The sequence below is a fragment of the Etheostoma spectabile genome, chromosome 2 (assembly GCF_008692095.1).
Source record: "Etheostoma spectabile isolate EspeVRDwgs_2016 chromosome 2, UIUC_Espe_1.0, whole genome shotgun sequence".
NCBI classification, from domain to species: domain Eukaryota; kingdom Metazoa; phylum Chordata; class Actinopteri; order Perciformes; family Percidae; genus Etheostoma; species Etheostoma spectabile.
In genome coordinates this window covers 21,292,485-21,315,227 of record NC_045734.1, presented here as the reverse complement: position 1 = coordinate 21,315,227, position 22,743 = coordinate 21,292,485, and the positions used below count along the sequence as shown (strand labels likewise).

At 39.7% G+C, this 22,743-nt stretch overlaps 2 protein-coding genes across 6 annotated transcripts in view; both read right to left on the bottom strand.

Annotated features, from left to right (window-relative positions):
- LOC116698829 (adhesion G protein-coupled receptor E1) overlaps window positions 1–6,801 on the bottom strand; it is a 14,059-nt gene extending 7,258 nt beyond the window's left edge. The window contains exons 1-5 of one of the 2 annotated variants that reach the window (XM_032531037.1): window positions 6,243–6,801; window positions 2,487–2,561; window positions 2,072–2,218; window positions 1,862–1,985; window positions 85–233 (exon numbers count right to left, since the gene is read on the bottom strand). In XM_032531037.1, coding sequence (XP_032386928.1) covers window positions 85–233; window positions 1,862–1,985; window positions 2,072–2,218; window positions 2,487–2,561; window positions 6,243–6,273 — 526 coding nt within the window. In that variant the 5' untranslated portion in view covers window positions 6,274–6,801. Of the gene's footprint in view, window positions 1–84; window positions 234–1,856; window positions 1,986–2,071; window positions 2,219–2,486; window positions 2,562–6,242 lie in introns of both variants that reach the window. The other variant, XM_032531028.1, reaches the window with a different exon arrangement.
- Window positions 6,802–9,241: 2,440 nt separating this feature from the next.
- Window positions 9,242–21,098, bottom strand: sid4 (secreted immunoglobulin domain 4). Of its 4 annotated transcripts, none has more exons than XM_032542713.1 (9): window positions 20,829–20,953; window positions 19,955–20,119; window positions 19,740–19,874; window positions 18,983–19,155; window positions 18,692–18,878; window positions 18,412–18,591; window positions 18,058–18,324; window positions 17,931–17,952; window positions 9,242–9,263 (listed from the first exon to the last, which is right to left on the bottom strand). In XM_032542713.1, the coding sequence occupies exons 1-8, from the start codon at window positions 20,875–20,877 to the stop codon at window positions 17,948–17,950; spliced, it is 1,161 nt and encodes a 386-aa protein (XP_032398604.1). In that variant the 5' UTR covers window positions 20,878–20,953; the 3' UTR covers window positions 9,242–9,263; window positions 17,931–17,947. The 4 variants fall into 4 exon arrangements, with proteins under 4 accessions (XP_032398604.1, XP_032398614.1, XP_032398623.1 ...); XM_032542723.1 differs by having other exon boundaries at window positions 9,244–9,263; window positions 17,934–17,952; XM_032542732.1 differs by lacking the exon at window positions 9,242–9,263 and having other exon boundaries at window positions 17,487–17,952; window positions 19,955–20,101; window positions 20,829–21,098.
- Between the last annotated feature and the right edge of the window lie 1,645 nt (window positions 21,099–22,743).

Below are 22,743 nucleotides of genomic sequence, written 5' to 3'. Positions count from 1 at the left end.
TATGAACAAGTAGAGACGTAATTCGAGGAACTGAAAGTAAATAACGGTAATGGAGAGGGTTTGTATATGCACCCATACACTCACCTGAGCATGGGGTCCTTTTGTTGCCATAAGTGGTGTATCCTTCTGAACACTTGCACTGGTAACTCCCATTACTGTTTTCACAAGTCCCTTTCACTCCACAGAGATCTTCGTTTTTCTTTTCAGCTTCGAGGCATTCATCTATGTCTGTGTAAGGAGAGGGAACGGAGACTTAAGTAATTACTGACATAACTGAAGGGCAATGATTGCAAATGGAAAAAGCGCCACTGCAACGGAACCCGCGGCACTTTCCTGTGAGTCTTTCATTGTTGTCAAAAGGATCTTAGAGCCAGTTCTGAACTTTCCCATCAACTAGTGTCATTAGATTTTGTTAAGAGGTGCAATTTAGCAGAAGGCAGGAGATGTAATTACAGGGAGGAAGGAGGACAGTTAAATTATGAGAAAACAGTTGGAGGGAATCTTTGGATGCCCTGATTCATGTATAATCATTTAAAGCTTTATTTGAATATTAGAAACATGCCCATGTCATTGTAATATTGCCATGGGTGTTGTCAGAGGAGTTCTTTCTGTCATTCAGTGAGAAGCTCCTGCATTATCACTTCTATCTTTTGGCTGTTTATTTGAAGAAGAAAAACAATGAAAGTTGAACATTTCAGTAAAACCCACCAAAACTCTCAGGGGTTTTGCTAGACCAATCTTTCCTGGTCTGGTATGACCAGTAGTTTGGTGTGACTAATGTTAACAAACCTACAGTATATTGCTGTATAACAGAGTTTACTAAGTCTGTTTTTTTTTTTTATTACATTATGACTCTCAACAACTGGCAAGGGCAGGAAAACCAGCTTACATGGACTGCAGAGGACACATGAGGCAGCAGGTAGGACGTTGAATTTCTATCAGCTGATAATCCAACAGCAAGAAATAGCTGAAATGCTTTGGTTAACTTTAATATATGTACAATAAGTCATGAGAAAAATGTCTTGCTTGCTTACGTTCACATTTCCACACATGTGGCTGATTAATAAGATCAGTGGCTGTGCTTGTCATCTTGCCTCTTTTAATTCAATTCAATTTTATTTACAGTATCAAATCACAACATAAGTTATCTCGAGACACTTTACAGATATAGTAGGTCTAGACCATACTCTATAATTTACAAAGCCCCAACAATTCTAGTAATTCCTTTTAATTCTTTTAACCCTCGTATTGTCTTCACTTCCAGTCCCTCTTGTATCCCTCGGGTCACGTTGACCCGTGACTTATTTGGGGTTTTAAAAACATTTTTGAAATAAAGTTTCACTTCATAATCTATTAAGAAATATTGTCTCTCAATTTCAAGCAATTGAGATAACATATATGTTTAGGGAATTTAGTCTCTACTAGAACACAATTAAAAATGGAAGTGTGATTCGTTTTTTGTCATAAGGTTATATTTCATGTTAAAAATCCACTATTGAAAACGCATTAATTGGTCTCATCCAGAACATTTTTCTGAATTGAGTCAGGAATACATGTTTATCACAGAAAATAAGGTAAGGCCATTGATTTTCAGGTAGAAAAAAAAAAGTAAAAAAAATTGAAATGGGTCAATTTGACCCCAATACCGTACAAGGGTTAAAAAGTAAAAAAAACAAATAAATAAAAATCAGGTGGAGACGATCATACCACCAAAACACACACAAATCGCACAAGTCACACCCATCAAGGCATGTCAACTTTAATTCTATAATTCTGTTGAGCATATTGTTTTGTGATAAGTACAATACCAATCAACTGCAGACAAAGGTAGAGACAAATTAGTAGACTCTTCTTACCTTTACAGTTTCCATGGCTACTGTTGTTGATGTAACCAAAGTGGCACGTGCAGTTGTAGCTCCCAATCAGGTTTTGACAAGATGCAGTTTTACCGCAGGCATTGGATACATTGGTGCACTCATTGATATCTGCCAGTAGAACAAGTGAAGATGGGTAAGAAGACTGGCTGGACAAGAGAGAGACACTGATCCTTCTCCCTCATACACATGCTTACCTTTGCACTGTCCACTGTCCTGCGTAAAGTTAACGGACCCATTAACATTTTTGAAGCCTGGCATGCACTGACAGTAGAAGCTGCCATTCGTGTTGAAGCACTTTGTGTGTTCCCCACAATGTCTTGGATCTTCACACTCATTTTGATCTGGATTTGGAAACAAATACATGAGAAAAAGAGAATGTCTTAGTCAATACATAATAAAACACATGGTGGTGAGCTAAGAATTTAAACATGTTCTTCTGTTGTTTTCATTGCAATTAACTCTGAACATGAGCCGTGCTTAAATGAAAAAAAAGAGGTGGAATGTCACCACAAAAAAGGTTTTCCTGGTCAACTTCAGCGAGAGGTGGGTGGACAGAAACAACAGAGTGGAGAGGGACAGTTGATATTAGAAAATACAGCAGATTATTACCAACACAGACACCGTTAAATTCGTCAAAGCCGTTGCCACACTCAGAGAAACATTTCCCAAGAATGCTCAATAAGCCTGCGGGGAAAGAGAGAGAGAAGCCATTTAGTTTAAATTTAAGATACAATAAAGCAACCACATCTGTGCATTGTGCCTTTTTGTAAGAGCATTTCAACAGTCCAAGTAACATTTGAGTAGGCTCCATCTTTACAGGTGGTCGTGCTGTGTGACATTTGAGCAAAAATATTAACGCCGTGCACAGTACTGGTGGCCCCATTTTTATTTTTGTCCCTGTCCCTTAGAGTGTCTGTGCCACTCATCAAAGTGCAAACACATGACAAAACGTCCCCAAAATAAAAGGATTACATGCAGTTTCCGGCTAAGCTATTACACAATTTCCAGTTATGATGCATGTCAGTGGCTGGAGCACAGTTGTGGTTAGCTCAGTTGGTCCTATACTTTAGTCCAGACTGAAATATCTAAGATGTAAAAGTTTTACTTATCCTGCAAAATAGCTCAACCTCCTGACTTTATGAGTGAACTGTCTCAACACTATTGGATGAGTTGCCATGAACATCGTACATATTATACCTCTTGACATCTGCATGTTATGCTAAACATCTGCATGTTAGTATTGTAATGTGACCATGTGAGCTGGTTGATTTAACACTACTCTGTCTAAAGCAAATAGAGCTACTTCCATGGCTTAACCTTGTTGATTCATGGGTCACCACTAAAATTTACAGTAGCTGCTGTGACTTTAAGCTAATTACATCTGCCATCCTTCCTTCATTAACACTTGATGATCCTTCCTTCAAACATCTTTTGTTTGCCTGGTCTCATTTTGTAATAATGCTTGTATAACCTCAACCCTGTCATGCACAATCAAGTTATAGACATCCTTTCTTTCAGGAGAACCTAGGCTATCAGGATATGTATGTTGCAGGGATGTCACTCGCATTAATATATAAATTGTTGAATCACTATAAAGACAAAAGAAAAGAGTAAACAGCAATTAAATCAAACAGAAATATACACAAAGAACAATAATGACTGTTCTTTTTAGCTTTTGAAAAGGGTTCTTCTAGATGTTGGCAATCAGGGGAAACAGCAATCAACTCTGTTTATATCCTCTCAGGGCTCTCTATTCACTGAGCAAACTCTTTGAACACTTTGCTTCCTGTGATTGGTCAAGAAAGCTGTCAGTCAAAGTCATGGTCATTTGCCCAAATCAAAGATGGCTCCCGGCTAACAAAAAGTAAAAACTAGCCACTAGTCAATAGTCAATCGTGGATTTATCACTCTGGAACTGCGCGCATAGTCTCTGCACAGGCTCCAAAAAACAAGTCTCTACACTGTATTGATCTAGGATGACCAGATGAAAATGGGTAAAATGACCTAAAAAGATTAATTTTAGTTTTTTTAGCTATATGTTCATCTGGTTTAGCCTCCATTTCAACAATGAATGAATGAAAAATAGCAATGTGCGTTATTAATGCAGCCAATAAGCAGCCAACTGAAGCTGGCTGTAGGACGACTGAACTACCATGAACAGTTTTTAATGTTCTATCAGAGTATAACTACTCAAGAGTCTGCTCTTGAGACTTTGCTCTAATTTGTGGGACAATTAGGGCAAGATTCGTGATCTGGGACAACTGCTTGGATTTTGGGACTGTCCCAACTGTCCCAAAGACATCTAATAAGGATTAATAGTTGGGCTTAACTTAGTCTGGTTTATCAGATGTACAGTGCGGAGATAAAGCCTGGATGTAAGGTATTTTCCTCCCTTTCTGCTATCTCCGCTATCTTTTTTGCTAGAGCACCGTCCCTGCTTCCAGAGTTTAGCATTGCCCAAGACGATTGTGACAAAGAACGAAAAACAAGCTACAGCGTTTTTTCCTCCTATCGCATAACGATAAACAGTTTAGCCAGACCATATCCAGCACTGTGGAGACAGGTCTGTATGGAAGTAAATCTGTTTCATCAGATTTTAAAATTAAAAAGCCATTGAATTTCTATCACTAAATATTTATGCATTGAATTTATGCATCTGAATGTTTTTCCTCTGAATTTTACTTTTTTTTCAACAACTAATTTTCAGCTTTCAAGTACATAAATTCAGAATTGAAAATTCAATGTAAAACATTTCAATATAACACATTTTGATGCAAAATACAATGTTTAACTAATATTTTTTCAGTACATATCATGTCAAATTCAATATGTTTAAGCATTAGATTTTGCAGCTGAATTTGGCCTGTTGAATTTGAGGAAGTTGAAAATATTTTAGTTGAAATGAATACATTGTATTTTGCATCAGAAATTGGTACATTGAACTGTTTTATGGTGAATTTTGGATTCTGAATTTATAAACTTAGAAAACTAAAGAAGAAAATTTGAAGAGTAAAAGTTAGAGACCAAAAATTCAGATGCATAATTTCAATGCATACATATTCTGTGCTAGATATTCAGTTGCTTTTTATTATCAAAATTTAATGAAACAGATGTATATTTCATGGGTCTGGCTATGCAAGAGTCGGCTGAACTAAACTAAACTAAACAGTGTTTAGGTGAACTTGTCTGTTTGCTGTATGCCACCTTTTCAATAATGTACTGTATGTGCATGATCCGTTTAAGTGTGATTGTTTTCTTCCTCCTGCTAAACCCATCCCATAAGTCCACCCCCTGCCTGTCAGATAAACTACACACCACAACAGACACATGCCAGTCACATGGTAAAGCGCCACCCCCCTTCCCCCCCCCCCACATGGTCTGGCCTAAGTAAAAAAAATATCCCATATCGCCCCTGTGTTTCCCCCCCTGGATCACAATGAGCCCTCTGTTTTTTGCGGGAGCTCCCGCTGGAACACCACTTTAGGAAAGCAGACAAAGTTTGACAGTGAGTGTATGAAAGAGATTGACTGAGTCTAACTTTATGACTAAATAACTGTGGACAGAAACAAACCCTGCAAACATACAAAGACTGACTTTGTGCTCAGCTTGCACCTGACGTCAATTCACCAGTAAGCCCAGTGGTCAATGAAAATTCTGTAAGTCTGTCCCCTCGGTGTGTCTCATCCGTCTCACATTTCTTGACAAACAGTATGTTGCATTATTTTGTCTGTATGTCTCTCTTCTTGTTTCCTAAACTGTACGTTTGTGCCTGATAGAAGGTGGAAGTTATAAATACAGCAAAAGGTTGACAATTTTTGCGTACAGTTTGTACTTAACAACCTAGCAGCATATAAAGCTAAAAGTTCATGAGCAGCTGTACTTGCTCTTCAACAGTCTAAAAGAAATCCTTGGACCTAGTCATGTAGACCTCAGTGACCAAGGTTCTTACTTCACAGCAGCCACTCTGACCTCCATGCATCACAGCAGCCAAACACAGCTGGAGGGCTGCTCACTGTCTGGCAGTGTTAACGTTACTGAAAGATCAATTGATCTGCTATCAAATTCACAAGTTATGACCACCTGATAATAGTTGCCAAATTCATAGTTGAGCTTGTGTAGAGGCTTTTATAAAAAAAAACATTTATTTACATATGTTTCCGAGCTGCCACATCTTTAAAAAAACTGTGTCTGACTGAAACAAAAAGTACAAGTGTATCAACCAAGCGTTGACATTTCTGAATTCCCTGTGCTTTTTGTTTCATTGCTTTTTCTCAGCCTTTACACACTCATCCACCCAGTCACACAAACACACACACACACACACACACAAACACACACACGTTCATTGCTCATTGACAGACTTACCAAGAAGAAGTAGCTCCTTCCCAGACCCCATGACAAAAGCAAACCGCTATCCCCACACAGCTGATGACTTGAATTAGTTGTAAATCTTGTAAATTTGGTTGATGTCTTATAATAAGAGTTCAGAACCTGTCACAATGTTCAAGAAAGCTTTGTTTTTTTCTGACTTCTCTGTAGTCCACAGTCCATAAAATCCAGTGTGAGAATCAAATAAACAAAGATAAATCCTTTCTGTAGAAGATAATTGTGTGGCCGGGAAAATAACAGTGAACCTTCACCAGCTTTCTTCCTCCCTTAGATTCAATCTCAGTCTGAGCACGCCTCCCTCCCTCCCTCTCTCTCTCTCTCTCTCTCTCTCTCTCTCTCTCTCTCTCTCTCTTTCTCTCTCTCTCTCTCTCTTTCTCTTTCTCCCTTTCACTCATCTGTGTGGCCTTGTCTTGTCACATCACTCCTTCTTACTCTTTTTTTCACTCCATATCTTTCCATGTGAACACATTTCTCACACTGGCAGCGTATCACATTGCTTTCATAACCCCACCCCCACCGTCTTTCACATTTCCTTTTACGCTCCAGCGGGCTCTATTTCAGGAGCTATTCACAATACTCTCATGAGAGAAAGAGAAAGAGAGGAGGGGGAAACCGAGACCGAAGAGAGGCCGATGACTAACTCTCAAGCCTAACAGCTGCTGCTGTGTATGAGTTTTACCAGTAAGTAGTCGTATCTGTTCCCATTCTCCCCAACTCTAAATCTCCTCCTCCTTTTGCTCATTTCCACCCTCCAAATATTCAGCCCTTCACCCAATTCCAGTGACAAACCTTCTGTGTGTTCTCAATCCCCCAGACAGCAAGAAAACAGACTAAAGAGTGATGTAGGATGATCTCTATTACAGTGAAATCCTTCACAAGACCACAATGATGTAGTTTACAGAGGGGTGCTGTACAGAATAACTCTATCCTCTAATGACATATAAAACAATCCACAAACATTAAAGTATAGCCGATTTTATCACTATGGGCTTCATAATGAACCAACTAGCACAAACTATTCAATGAATGATAGTACAAAATATGTGAGGGCACTTTGGTTAAAGTGTTTGGTTACTTTGTTTTTTTTGCACAGCCACAGCCGCAGCTTCAACTTGTACCTCTACGCCCCATCCCCCTCGGTTACTGTTGCTACATCTGACAAGTACCAATAGATCTTTTACAGTTTGTAAACACTGATGACGTTAAAAAGTGTGTGCATGCAGTTTGGCAACGCAAGTATGGCAGAGGAGGAGTACAATAGCTTCCCCAAGCTACGCAAGGGCATTGACCCCCAAAAATCATGATTGCTGACAGACTGCCAGAACCGTGTGCTATTATTGAGTGGGTAAAGGGACAAAGGGCCCAATATTCTGTCGTCAGATATATATATATATATACAAGCTGGTGTGCAAAAAATCGATAGATTCTTCATTGAAATTCAGGACCGCAGTAACTTACAAACATCACACACACCATGCACATACGTCATAACAGGATAAAAATCCAAATCTACATGAATAATATGTATATATATACATATACGGTTGAGGGGGGTTCTGCGCCCTGCTCAAGAGCACCTTGGCAGTGCCCAAGAGGTGAACTGGCATCTCTCCAGCTACCAGCCCACACTCCATGCTTTGGTCCGAATGGGGACTTGAATCAGTGACCCTCCGGTTCCTAACCAAACTCCCTATGGATTGAGCTACTACCACCCACTGTATATATATATATATATATTAATACATACTGTGAATCATTTTTTTAATCAAGAATGGTTTTTTTAATGAAAAAGCAATATTGAATCAAATTGTGCGTGAGCCTCAAATTCGGAATCGAATTGTGACATTTTCTGAATTGTACAACCCTAATATATAAACATTTGGTTCATAAAGCATGATATGTTATCTGTGGTCATGCACAAAACGCCAAATACCATGACATGGTTTTATGTCATCCATTGAGTTTTAAAATGGACGCCACAAACACAATACTTTTTATTTGGTTGGTGTCTTCAGTCAAGTGGTGGTCAACACGTTTTGACAGCTGGTTGCTCTGAAACATTTGTGATCCTGTCGGAATTCTGTAGAACTTGAGTCCGCTGTTGGAATATCACTTTTTACAACCGAACATTTTGATGCTGGTAATTCAGCGTTTCTAGCTTGATTAGTGGTCTGGTTGGCTAAGGCAAAATGTCGCTTCCAATGGCAGCAGGTGCATGCATATTTTTTATGATATCGGTTTTAAAAGAGTCAATGCAGTTTACAGTGATAACTGTGGGAGGTTTAGCACATGAAATTCTGTGCAATTTCAACAATGGGATAAAAACCACCTCTCATTTCTAGTGTGAAATTTTGTTTGTAAAATTATAACTATTGCTAGCAGATGTAAGCAGCTGTTTGCTATTTTGCTGCTCACGCTACGACTTCTGTGTAGACATTGTGTAACAATATCACGGAGAAGGCTGACTGTGGTTGAAATAGAGTAAACTTCCCCAAATAAGATACAGCAGGACAGAGCCAATGTTTTGAAAGGATTTACGTGTCATGAGTCGTTTTTATTATTTAGGTAAACCTACAAACTAATGGAGTTAGTAAGGGGTAGTGAGATAGTTGGCTAGTTATAGCAGTTAACCAACATGTTTAGTTCATTTCTTACACTTTTACTCTTATGTTTTTGGTTCACTAAAAAGAGACACAACCGTCCAAACTCTTTAATTGTGAAGTATTGCTTTTGCAACAGCCACATTCACTGCATCTACACGTGGAGAAATTCTTGCTTGCTTGACATACCTACCATGTGGTAGGTTAGGGTTACTAAGCTATGATTAAACTATTTCTGTTTAGCAGAGAGTTTTAGCAAATGGTCAGTTGAATTTTACTCCACTACTTCTTCTGTCTGTGATGCAAGAAGATACTAATACAGAGATGGGTATCCAAAATCAAAATCTCAAAAAGAAAGAAAGACCTTTATTGATTTTTTTTGTCAATGAGACACAGTCTAGCAGCTTTCAACGCAACAGTTTAAATTACAGACAAATAGAAATATAAAATGCAAACAGTCAAAGTTAAAATAAACAAATAAACACAATGAGGTGGCAGTTTTTGAGGGTTTTATTGCACATAAGTCGTCATGGTTACCATGCAGCGAACTACAACAAAGTCCACCACATAAGCGTGTGTTACATATGATAGGCGTAAATAGGTTATGTGTGCATCTTGTACCCTTTGATGGTGGATATGAAGCTCGTGGTCAACAACTTGCTTATGTTTCCTGAAAACAAAAGACAAAGCCTAGACAACTGTTGCAAAACACACTATTGCTGTTGCACACAGTGTCAGCTGTTTCCATAACAAGCAGGTTGTGTATTCTCAGATTCTTTCAGCTCGTTCACACAGACAGAAAAGCTAGCTGACATGACCTCTTTTCCTCCCATCAGTCTCTCATTGTCGCACTGTGTCTTGGTTTTCTGAAGCATCATCTTCCCTCTCTGTCATCGTTTTTCATCATTTTCACAAAGACAAAGGACCAGACATACAGAGACAAATGTGCAGACACATGGAGACAGACAAATCACCCGCATATGTAGCCAGGAAGAGGATGAGAGAATGCAAGTTAATGTACCCTTAGCATAAACAAAAGGCTCAACAAAAGCAGATGCATCTTGCAAACGTGTGTGTGTGTGTGTGCGTGTGTGTGTGTATGTGTGTGTGTGTGTGCGCACGCACGTGCAGCCAGTGAACATTACATTTATTCCACATGCATAAAATGGACGTCTGCCCATTGCGACCTTTAGTCATCCAAAAGGAGAAACGACATGGGAAAAATGTCAGAGAGAGAATGTTATTTATAAGACTAACAAGTAGCAGTGATCCTTAGACAGTATAAGAGCAGTGTGTGTGAAAGAAAAATAGATCAGCACCAGAGAGGACGATTTATTTATTTTTTTAACTCATTAGCATATACATTTCAGAGTTAAATTGTCATGATTGTCATAATTTATTACATAGTTGCAGATGAAGTTCAATCTAGATATTGTGTTTTGTAACAGCCTACTTGTTTCTACAGCAAAATCTGACAGATTAGAAAGTGAAAACGTGTATGCTTTACCATCAAAGAGAACAGTATTTTAAATCATTGTTTTTCAAAATAAGAGTTGTGCCGTGGGAAAGTTTGAAAGGATCCCAAAGGGGGCAAGAATAATTGAAATTGAAATATTAATCAGCTGTTGTCAACTACAGACAGATTTCTTCCAATACCCCAGCAGCCTACAAATTAAGTGTTACTTAAAAATCGTTATCATACTTTATTTAAAAGTTGCTTCATGTTGCATCTCAGTGTTATGGTGGAAGGTTTCTGTATCATGTTACAAATGTGGAATAAAACTTTATAAAACTGACAGATGACTGAATGTCAGTGCCCAGAGCTGCTGACACACACACACACACACACACACACACACACACACACACATACACTCCCACACCATATGGAAACAGAGGAGAGTAAATGGAGAGAGAGATTTTAAGTTTGCAGTTGCAGTTGCTGTTTACATCCTGAGACTCAGTCAGGCACAGAGAAGGACAAACACAAGCTTTGGAAAAGAGCTTTTCATTGTTTTTTTCACTAAATCTAGCATCACATATGTTATTTTCCACCAGCCCAGGAGGAAACTTAAAACGCAGAAGACCAAAGAGATTGTGTGTCTCTTAGTTACCACATCCTATTCCTTCCCCTTTCACCCCGTGCCTCTTTTCTTCTTACTCTTCTACTCACTTTTTTTGGATGTCATCACTACTTGAAGAAAATTACTGATGTCATTCAGTTCTTATTTTAGTTGTTGTTTACTGTTGGTTTATAAACACAAACACAGAATACATGCATTTTGTAAAGCAAAACCTATATGTTGTTGGGTTTAAGAAAGGGAAGTACAACACTATGTCTGCACATGTTGTACCAAAGTCGGTGTGTGTTGCTTTCGATCAGACTGCAAACATCTCTCTTCTGCTTTCTACTTTATATTTTTAATCCGAACTTCAAGAAGTTTCCTTTTTAAGCAATCCCAAGTGTGACACACACACACACACACATCATTGTGGTTGACATTCTGAAATATCACTTGCCATCAATCCGTCATGGCCCCAAAAGAAAAGTAAGCTTTTGCAATGCAAGATGACTAGTGGTTTAGTAAAACCAAGGGTGCACTATATTTGGGATAATATAGCGCAAGCCTGTCATTATTGCGAATTATAACACAGCCTTGTGAAATACTTGATTCTGATTGATGAAGCACAGGGTTCTACGGTCTGAAACATTTGTTTCGCTTACCCGATTTCATTCCATGGACAGAGTTCTGATCATAGACTCTGGCAGACCATTTTATAATAAATTTGTTAAATTTAATAAATATTTGTATGATATTGTTAGAAAAAACTAACTAGGCCTATCACATGTTCTTTGATTTGATGAGGACAAAGAGTGGCTGGGGGTCCAATTGAGAAAGAAGAAAAGGTTTAATGAAAACCGCAGGATGAAGATGATAAGACAAAGACAATATGACACAAAACATGATAACACTGCAGCTGACGGCAGACTTGATCCGTGATTCCCCCTGATGGAGTCACATGAGACCAGTCCTGAACATTCCAGAATGACACACATTTATCCCCTGCACCTGGGGGCAGTTCCTTTTCACCTGGTGTATTCAAATCCATTCTCATTGGTCTTCCATTGACACGGTAACATGTTGAGCGCATCTTTGCTGTCGAATGAGGAAAGACATGGCTCTAAACTCCTTTCGGGTCGTTTCTGGTCACAGATCAAAAGGTTCTAGCATGTACATGAGAAATTCTAACAAAATTTCAGTTAATCAACATTATATTGTCTTAGTCTAGTCTAAGACAGCAGGGGAGGAGACAGAAGGTTACTTCCTGGTGTGAAGCAAAAGGCTTCTTTCTATCTGTTAAATGCCAGACTTGACCTGATCAATTCTTCAGAGTCAGAGGAACAGAGGGGAAGGTGAGAGACAATAGGGCCGGTCTTGACCTCTTCACAGAGACAATGCATATTTTCCTAACCTGGCTGCATGATGCATAAACAGAAATACAGAAAAATTGTTTTCAAAACATTGTTTAACTTTTTATACCTCAACAATACGCAGCTCGTACCACTTGTTAGCGGATCACAAATGGAGAGATAGGGTGGAGGAAACAGGTATTGCTAACACAGCGCTAATGGCAACGGTGCAAACAGAGCATTAGTTAGCTCCATGTTTAGCTCACTCAAAGGTGCGACCCCTTCAGGCTGATTCAAGACCCCCATCAGTCTGTCTGGGTGTCTGGGTCTGTCATTATTCACCAGAATGACGGGCTCGCTCTACATTATCCCACTTAGTCCATGGCTTATCACCATGCTGCTCATACAGAGCCTACCCGTTGATAACGCTTGGGTCCCGGTCTGAACGGTTAACTTTGCTGCTGATTAGCACGTACTGCCAGATCTGACGAGAGTCTGTTCATGAAACACAAACAGGTCTCATGCTGATTTGCCCATCTGAATAATGCCATTTAAGTGTCAGAATATTTGGTGGATAGCCTATGTGGCTTTTAAAAATGGGTCCAATACTGACTTCTAAGTCACGTCTGAGGACTTGCCACTAGTCTCCTAAAGATGTGTGGCAGTTGTGAACTGAGCAATATGTCATGTCTAGTCATCCGCACCTCACTCATCTGTATATCTGTGTTTATATACTGTCTGTTTATATAAGGGTTTTTATTGTGTAAATATGTATTGTTATTATTATTATTATAACTAATTCTTTATGTATATTGTTGTCTCCTATGTCTACTTAATGTGCATTTGTGTTATTCTGTGTGTAAAAAAATCTTTTGAGCTGCTGTGGCACATGAATTTCCTCAGTGTGGGATTAATAAAGTCAATTCTATCTCATCTTATTTTATCTTATCTTATCTGTAACCCTTATGACACAGGTAGGCTTCTGGAAATTACTCTATACCTATAATGTGGTTTGAGTTTCATGTGAAGAGCAGGAAGTTGTGATCACAGGATGTACCAGTACTGGTTTTCTTATGCTCAGCAACAAGTAGCAGCAGCGTCTTTACAGCCAGATGGAGCTGGCCCTGTTTTTAATGTCAAGCGCCCCAGGATGTGACTAACAGGACTGTCATTATGTGTAATCCCCACCTACATCCAGCCTACTGTTAAATCTGTTAATAGTAGGTTGGATAGAAAATAGAATCAAGAAAAAAAACATGCTTTTAAGAGAATCAAAATGTATTTACAAAACACATCAAACTGAGACAAGCATCTTTATTTTTCCAAATTTCTATGTGGACTGCTGAAGTCAATCTGTGGTGTGGCACCTCTGCCTCAGTCAGTGACTTCTCTTCAATCTAAAACTTAGATAACTTTATCAAGAAAGGATTCTGAAAGGTCTTCACAGAGTTTGTCCTAGGATTGTGTAATGCCGTTTGGTTTACTGTTTCATTTGCAGATGACTGAATTATAAAGTAACTGACTTATTCTTCAGTTTGTTATGAATATCAGGGAACCACAACACAGTCCTGAGATTCCATATACCCGTTAAATGCTTTAACAGCCCCTCACTGCCTTTTGCTTCACTGTTAAAACTATTAAAACCCGACTCAGGCAGAGGCCAGTAGCTCTTGCCAGTACTGTGTTGAACCAAGTTGCATCTCCTTGATGAAAGGTGTGAAAATGTGAAACTTTAGAGCCGAGAGCAGAAATAACACACAAACCAAAGTGCAGATGCTCACAGCTCTCAGCTCACAGCTCTGATGCAATATTTAATATGTAATACACTATTATACTGTACACTATAACTATAATAACTAAAAACAACACTTCATCAGCCTTCATGGAAAAAAAGTATTAAAAAAAACAAGCTATTTGCTCTACCAACACATCAAATATTGATGCTTGACCAACGTCAAAGGCAGCTCTGCCGGGAAGGCACTAGATTTAAGGAAAAGTTTAGGGTTAGGTGCCTTGAAGTCAACGGTTGTAGTGTTGCCTGGAAGTCGACGTTGGGGGCTTAAAACACCATTGAGCAACATTTTTATTAATTTAGAGTGTAGTCTGAAATGCTCTATTCTTTTTGCTCTGTTTTTACTCTCCACAAACTCCTCTTGGGAAATAACTGACTTTTAAGCTTCTTTATGCTCCACTATGTTTACCAGCTAGTCGCTAACTTTGTCTGCTATTTGGTATCTTTGCATTAGACCACATTCATTTGCCTGCCCCTGTGATAGCCAACTGGGTCGCAAAAAACAAAACAATGAGCTAAAACACTCTGTAGAGTTAAGGGGAAATGCATCAGGTGATAATCATCTGCTGGTTAGTCACTGCTAGCAACTCATTTATACTACACATGGTCATTTGTCCTCCATTGTTGATATGAAAATATGGATTTGTGCAGCTATAAGGATTCTTAGAGGCATGAAGATGTAAAGCAAAATAGAAAAACACCATAACCAAATAAAAACACTTTTGTGTAACAATTTTTTGTTCTTATCTCATCCAATTAGGCCAAATAATCTTGTGACTCCTCATATTTGTCTTGTTTCATCTAAGGCAGGGGTCTTCAACAGGGGGTCCGCGACCCCTAGGGGGTCCGTGGAGGTACTGCATGGGGGTCGCGAAAGTTTTGGTTGATTTGACTTTTTTTCATATTCCCCCCCCCCTGCAATTTTTTTCACTGTGCCTCGCACATGTTTAAAATAAAAACATGAATATATGCACCTGTGTATTATTTGAGTATCTTGTATTGAAGTATTGAATGAGTATTGAATGCACAATAACAAGGTACATTTACACATGGCACTATAGGACCAGTTTGATATAACACAATTTTATACAATATATATAATTAGGGGGTCCCCGCTCCATCTCGCCAACAGTTTGGGGGTCCTTGGCCTGGAAAACGTTGAAGACCCCCGATCTAAGGGGTTTCGACCCCCCCAGGTTGAGAATCACTATTTTAGGGGAATAAGCTTGATTGCCCGATTGCTGCGTCATATGTCAAGGTTGGGCGTTTAAGCACCTTAATATATTATTCATCCAGATCTTATTGGAATATTATGCTGCATATACAGAATTTTCTCTCATAGTGACCCATGGGCATGTCCCTTCCTGTGGGCAGTTGATCTTTATTTTCACAGTTTTTACTGACTCTTCCTCTTTCTGGGCATCGCAACAGTTCAGCTGATTGATGTGGAACTATTTGTTAAGATCAGCGTCATGGAAAATTAACTATTTGCTAATGTACCTTCCTGTTGCACTAGTTCAAAACAGGAACATTTCACTGACACATTGTAAGATTTAAGACGGCGTGTGATATATGTGTGTTATGCGCTCTGGTAGTCAACTAGGCTCTGCAGCCAACACAATACAAGAACTCCGCTCCCTATCACCCCATCAGCTCGCCTTCCTACATACTGAATAATCTGTTGTTTAAACTGCTGCCCTGCCACAGTTTATCCAAGTTCACCAGGTGGAAACCATAGCAACAGACTTGGTAGACGCCCCCCTTCCACCTATCACTTCCTCAGGAAACTCTCCCCTCATTGGTTCCTTCCTGAGTGACCTGGTTTTCCCATATTATTACTGCAGGGACATCCCAGTGGTCTTTAACCAAAAATATTATTTGTATATATGGCAGAGTAGAGGAAAATACATATTTGGGAGTATTTTGCTCCCATTGTGTGCTGACACAGCTTCAGGACTGATTGCCTGTTTCTTTTTTCTTTCCTCGCCTCTTAAGGCTAACATAAGCATCGCATGGTCCAGAGTAAACGTAACACAGTTGTGTACACCTACTGTAATATAAACTAATGCAATGCTTCTGAAAGTGCACAAATCCTTTTTCTGGGATGTCATCTGGATTTCTATGAACCTCAATGTTTATATCAGACTCCATTAGAGACTCCACATATACAAAGGCATGCACAGAGAGAGAGAGGAATCATATTTAATGAATTAGAGTTTCCTCTCTGTCTCTGATAATGTTTCCTTTTGTTCCAGCTCAATAGCTCTTTATCATTCTAAATCGAAATGTATTTAGATGCCCATCCTCTAATATACTCTGTAGTGCATTTATTTTTGGTCTCCTTCATCCTCCCTCTCTGTCTGTGAAGTGAGGGGGTGGAGTGAGGTGACAGAGGGCAGATGTTTCCTCCCCAGCTTTGAAGATGCTTGTAAAGTAGGAGTGAAGAAATACTGGAAAGGGTAAAGCCTGTCTCTCCGTGGAGGTTGGGCGTTTTTACGAGGGAGGCCACAATCACATACAGTAGATACAAGCTCTCTGTCCTGGCAGCAGCTTTGGAAATGGTAGCTCTCTTTCCAACCTCCGGCTGCATCCACAAACCCTAAATGTTGAGCTAACACTTCATTTAGTAGTCAAAGCTGCTTTAAATCCTCTCTGACATCACGGCAGTCAGTGTTTCATTTTGCAACAGGTTTGTTTGATCAAACTGAACTTTGCCTGTTCAAGAGGATTTCACAGTCCATATTTATGCAGAAAGCTGCAATGATAAGCCAAGTGTTTTTTGTATTTTTTAAACTCAGGGATGAAACGTATTAATTTGGAAAACAATAGCTTGACTGTGTACTGCATCTGTTCCTACAGTTGTTAAGGGTGTGAAGGCTCAAATTGCTCTTGGCCTGAAGGCAATGGATGTGTCTTTAAAGCTAGATATTGCCACCATGTGGTTCAAGAAATGACTTTGTGAAGCATTTCTCAGATTAGACACCAGTCATGTAATCATTTTAAAATGAAGGCATTATACACATGGCAAAATGACAAGAAATGTAAAACATTAAGAGACTTTATGTATGTAACGTTACTGAAATAGGGACGTGGGCTGAACCCTTGCTGGACTTTGGAAAAAACATTCTCTCCTCTAATGTCTAAAAATGATATAACAGTGTTGCACTGGCACAACACACTTTACTGTAATATCTAAATGAAAATAGCTACCACTGTGTATTCACTAATCACTCATTAATTAAAAGATTCTGGTAGCTTAGAGGGGAACAGGCCTTTGGGGAGCACTACTTCTCACTTGTTTGACCCATTTTCGCTCATAATCCTTTTTGTGAAGTTCCCAATTTGGATACACTTCACAGAACAGACAACAATTTGTAAAACATTTTCATGACAACATATTATTTCATTGAAATTGGTTTTATTTTGTCTTTTATTGTGTTAATATTTATTGGCAAAATGAGGGTTTTTAGATCAGATCTTTTTTTTCTTGGTTTTTGTGTCCTTTCAATTTTGGAAGTGCAACAGTGTGGACTGAGCAGATGACAGAAAGGGAGGCAGACAGGGTGCAGACACATTCCAGCAAACAACTCCCACACACATACTGCAGGACGTCAGTCCACACTGAGCTCCAAGGAAAAGCTTTTCAAAGGGTAATGTGAGACAGGAGCGACAATTGCAACAGTATCAGTTTTCTATAAAAGTACAAAGTTAACCCCTTACAATATGTGCAATAAAATCAAAAGTTTAAACAGCACTGATATCATTTACTTTCAATGTCAGAATATGAGAATCTATTCAATATCATTTTCTCTGTTTTCTCAGTGTTAGCCATCTGGCTTGAAGAAGTTGTAAGCGTACACAGGGTGGCCACAATGGATTAAGCTGTAAAAAAAAAAAAAAAGCAAAGGGAAAGTAAAAGATAGAGGAGAAAGTCAGATCAGTTATTTTGACAGACTTTGAATTGCCCCAACCCAAACACCAGCTCACCTTTTATGATGACTTTGGCCAGTGCCTCGCTGTTGCCGACATGGTTGGTGGCCACACATTTGTACATTCCGCTGTCGCTCAGTTTAACGTGAGCTATCAGCAGATTTCCATCCTTTGTCGTCTCTGCTCCTGGAGGCAAGCTCACCCTGCCCACCCGGCTCCATTCAAACTGAATGGGATGAGAGCCGTGGGCAAGGCACTGCAGGCGCAGGGCATCTCCGGGCTGGAGCCTAACCTGGTCGGGCAGGCTGGTGGCGTATGGAGGACCTGCATGAAAGAGAAGACAATTACTGTTATTATGAGCAGTGACAATCAGGATGCACAGTTAATTTATCATCTACGCTGTTGACTTACTCTCCACCTCCATTTGTGTGTATGCTTCACTGTAGCCATGAATGTTGGTAGCATTACAGATGTATTGTCCTGAATCTTGGCGCCCCACGCTGGTCAGTGTCAAAACTCCACCGACCACTGTGTGTTTCCATGGCAATGGTGCTCGCAGCTTGGACCAGGTGATGACAGGAAGAGGGGAACCTGAAAGGAGGAAGAGAATGAGAAGATAAAGTGAAAAGCAAGAAGTGAGAGCGGCACTGAGAGATATTGACACAAACACACTAGAATACAAACATCTTACCACTGGCCTGGCACGACATTGTGATTGTATGTCCCTCCACCACTGTCATTTCTGTAGCGCCCACTGAAGCCACCGGTGCTCCCGGCTGCCCCTCAACAATAACCTCAACTTTGACTTCTGACACCCCCTCATTGTTTTCAGCCTGGCAAATATAAACTCCTGAGTCCTCTGAATGCACTGCAGGCCACTGAGAAAGGAGAAGGCAATTATGTTCAATATTCTATCTTTAATTGTGGAAATAAATGAAAGCAGGCCTAGTACTTGTGCCTAGTGCATGTGTTCATATTTCACCTGTATTGTGTTGACATCATTTGTCTCCTTGGTAACCAGCTGCAGGGTGGAGCCTTGGCGTTTCCAGGTCAATGTGGGGCGGGGCCTGCCTGTGGCATGACACTCCACTGACACAGGGGAACCCATCTTGACCCGCAGGGGCCCGGCTGGCACCAGCTGTACTTTAGGAGCATCTGACAGAAAGGACATACAGAGTGACACATCAAACCTTCAGTAGTTAAAAAGATCAACAGAATCAAATTAAACGGATCAACAGTTCAGGTATATTTTAAGGATAAAGTCTTCATCAAGAGGTCAGGCTTTGCTCCTCACCTTCTGCCCTCTGTGTGTTGCCGTGATCAAAGTTCTTTATTTTGGGGAAACAACAACAAACTTTGAGCCAGGAAACTACACGCTTAAAATGGCGTGTGTGGCAAAAATTTGGATCATGCAACATTGCAGGCCTGCTTGGCATTTTTTTAAAGATTTACAAAGAGCGTGTTCACGCTTTCACTCTCTTTTGGCTCCGTTTTTGGTCTCTATCAACTATTAAAGCTAAATGCTTCACTATGTTCACCAGCAATTGTCACTAGCTGTGTCTGTGTGCCGTTTGGTGCCGGGCGGGTAACGGTATTTTAGGATACAGCTTAATGAATTCCTCTGAAAACAACTGCATGTTGCTACTGGAAAGTTAGCTATAAGATTGGTGATGGTGACCCTGAACAGTAAAGTTGCAGTCTGAACTAAATTGTGAACTAAATTGTGAACACAAGCTCACGTTTGACGTTCAGCACAGCAGCGAGAGTGCGGCGGCCTGCAGAGTTGGCTGCCACGCAGCGGTACTGGCCCTGGTTTTCAGGTTGGGCGTTGGCAAGCGTCAGCACAGAGCCGTCCGGACCAGTCTTAGCATTGTCTAGAAGGAAAAAGAAGACTTCAGTGAAACTTCACAGATGGTGATACTGTATATGACCAATGATTACATGTTATCCTGACCTGGTAATTCTTGGTTATTGGCTCTCTTCCACTCCAGTTGGATTGGCTGTGCACCTCTTGCCGCCTGGCATCTAAAGCTGACTGACTCCCCTTGGCGCACAGTGGCAGCCCGGGGCTCCACTGAGATAACAGGAGCTTGACCAGCCACTGCACAGAAAGAGATCACTGGTGGTACCACACACACACATGCATGAACACATGCATGTAGCGTACAATGCAACTCCGTGAACCTTTAGACGGATCTGGGTAAAATACAGTGTAAACACACACAGCCCCAAAGCAAACACGCTGAGCAAATACACAGATTGAACAGAAGTGCTTTTGATGACAAAGCAAAGAAAAAATGAAGTACAGAAATTAAACAGAATTATCTCAAAGGCATTGGGTCAGAGAGGAATATTAGGATTTTACTTTTATATTATATTATTAATTTATATTAGTATGTAAACACAACACTATGTTTACCCAAATTACAAAAAACATGGTTGTCATGCAGATTGTTTTGTTTTGGTTTGCCCTGATGTTGAGATTACTACCTTGTTTGTGACGCTCACTGCATTGAAAAATTACATTAAAAAACAACAATCTGTCTTTTCAGAAATGTCTATAGTCTGGATATTCAACAGATCATGCTTTTAACAGCTCCCAACTTCTATTTCTTAAGTAGAAACAGACAATGAGGTCCGCAGATGATCCATAGTCATCGGGACATTGCTTCTAAAAGGAAACTGCTGTTGAAGTCTATACATTTTTCATATTGCTGGGTGAGCAAGTGTGTGTGACCCTTTTTAAAAAGTATAAAAATAAAATATATCTCTACAGATTTTAATTCAATTAACAGAAAAGCTGTGTTCAAAGTAAATCTGATTCTTACCTGAACACAACAGAGAACACAGGATCAAAACCCCAGGTGTGAAACCCATGATGAACAGAGAATAGTCCCACTTTCTCCCCTGTGAACAAACTCTCTTTCACAGGGTCTGTCTCTTTTTCGTACAATCAATTTCAACCTTTAACCCCTAACTTACCATGTACCCCTTATCCTATTCAAACATGGTCCACAAGTGCTAGTCACGTATGAAACGTTACACTGGCACACTGTTATTTTGCACTCTAATTCTTTATTCCAAAATTGGCTGGTGTGCCTGAATAATCCCCAGGGACATTTCAGTCGACATGCTGGTAACTTAATAATGCTAACAAATAAATGAATGAATAGAAGTTGTTAGAAATACTGTATTGATCCCAAGGGGGGCGGTGGGGCTGGACTTTGAAGTTTGTCAAACTACTTTACATGGAGACATTACTTATTTTGGTCTTCAGAATATTATTCTACTTTCCAAGAAAATGATTTCTCTCCAGTCTGACACTCCATGTGTCTGTATTGTATTGACCAGTGAGCCAGCAGTGATAAGTAGCAGATGAAACACAATTCAAAGGACTCTTAAAGTACAACTGTTCCTGTTTTTGTCCTGTTTTCTTGTCACTGAATTTGGGATGTTGGAGAGCTGGTAACCTTAAACCTTAAATTAAGCTGGAGAATATTCAGAAATAATGCTTTAAAACATAAAATGTAGAGAATTTGATCAAAATGCCAAATAACTATCAGAAATCAATGAAGAGAGAGAAATCCCTATAATTTATCATCATAGTTTGTATCAATGCTTTAATACAAAACCCTGATAATTAGCCCCAATGGATAGGTAAGAATTGACTGTTATTTTTTGCAGTCTAACAAAATGCAATACAAAGTCTTAAAGCAACACAAAAACACATTTCCTCTTCAGTCCCCCTATAGGTTGGAAGTGGAATTGTCCATTACCGCTGTCTCATTCCAACTACAGATAAATCACTAACCTGTACATAGTTCTTTCAACACTGCTAAACTTAGAGCCGTGGTTACGCAATGTGAACTTGAGATGATCATTCATGGTTTTATATTTTAACACCAAATTCTGTGACCATCGTCTTTTGTGACTGTAGGGGGCGCAGTTGCCACTGGGCAGCTTGAGCTTACTCACACAGACGACTTTGTTACGATATCAGCGTAAACTGTATGCTGTTTATAATGAAGGTGAGTTCAGCGCCGAGAGTTTAAAAATGTGTTTTTGCACTTGATATACAGTATTGATATATAAGATATAGGCCATATTGCATTCTCATTGACTAGTGTCTAATCGTAAATCTAAATAAAAGAAACTAAGATATTACGGCAACTCTCAGCAAGTCGTCCCAAGACGTCTACAACTGGTCCAGAACTCAGGATCACTCCTGTTAATTCCTTGTTATATTGGCTGCCGTAAAGTTCAGGATCCAATTTAAAGTTCTCGCTCTTACATATAAATCATTGCATGGTCAGGCGCCTGTTTATATCTCTGACCTGCTCTATCCGTACACTAGCCTACCAACAGGTCCTTCAGGTCTTCTAACCAGGGACTACTAGCGGTCCCACGCACTTGGCTGAAAACTAAAGGGGGCCGTTCCTTTGCAGTGGTAGCCCCGACTCTGTGGAACGCCGTTCCTGTTAACTTACGTTCTGCAATCTCGGTTGACGCTTTTAGAAAGCAGCTGAAGACACACTTGTTTCAACTCGATTTTGTCACGTTTTTAATTTGGGGTTTTTAGTCTTTTAATCTTTTACCTTCATTGGTATTGTATTTGTTTTGCTTTCTTATTTACTGTTTTGGATCCTACTGTGTTTTAACAAAGTGTTTATTGTGTGAAGCACTCTTTGACCATGTCTGTAAAGCAAAAGTTGCTTTCTCAAATAAATTATTTTATAGCTATTA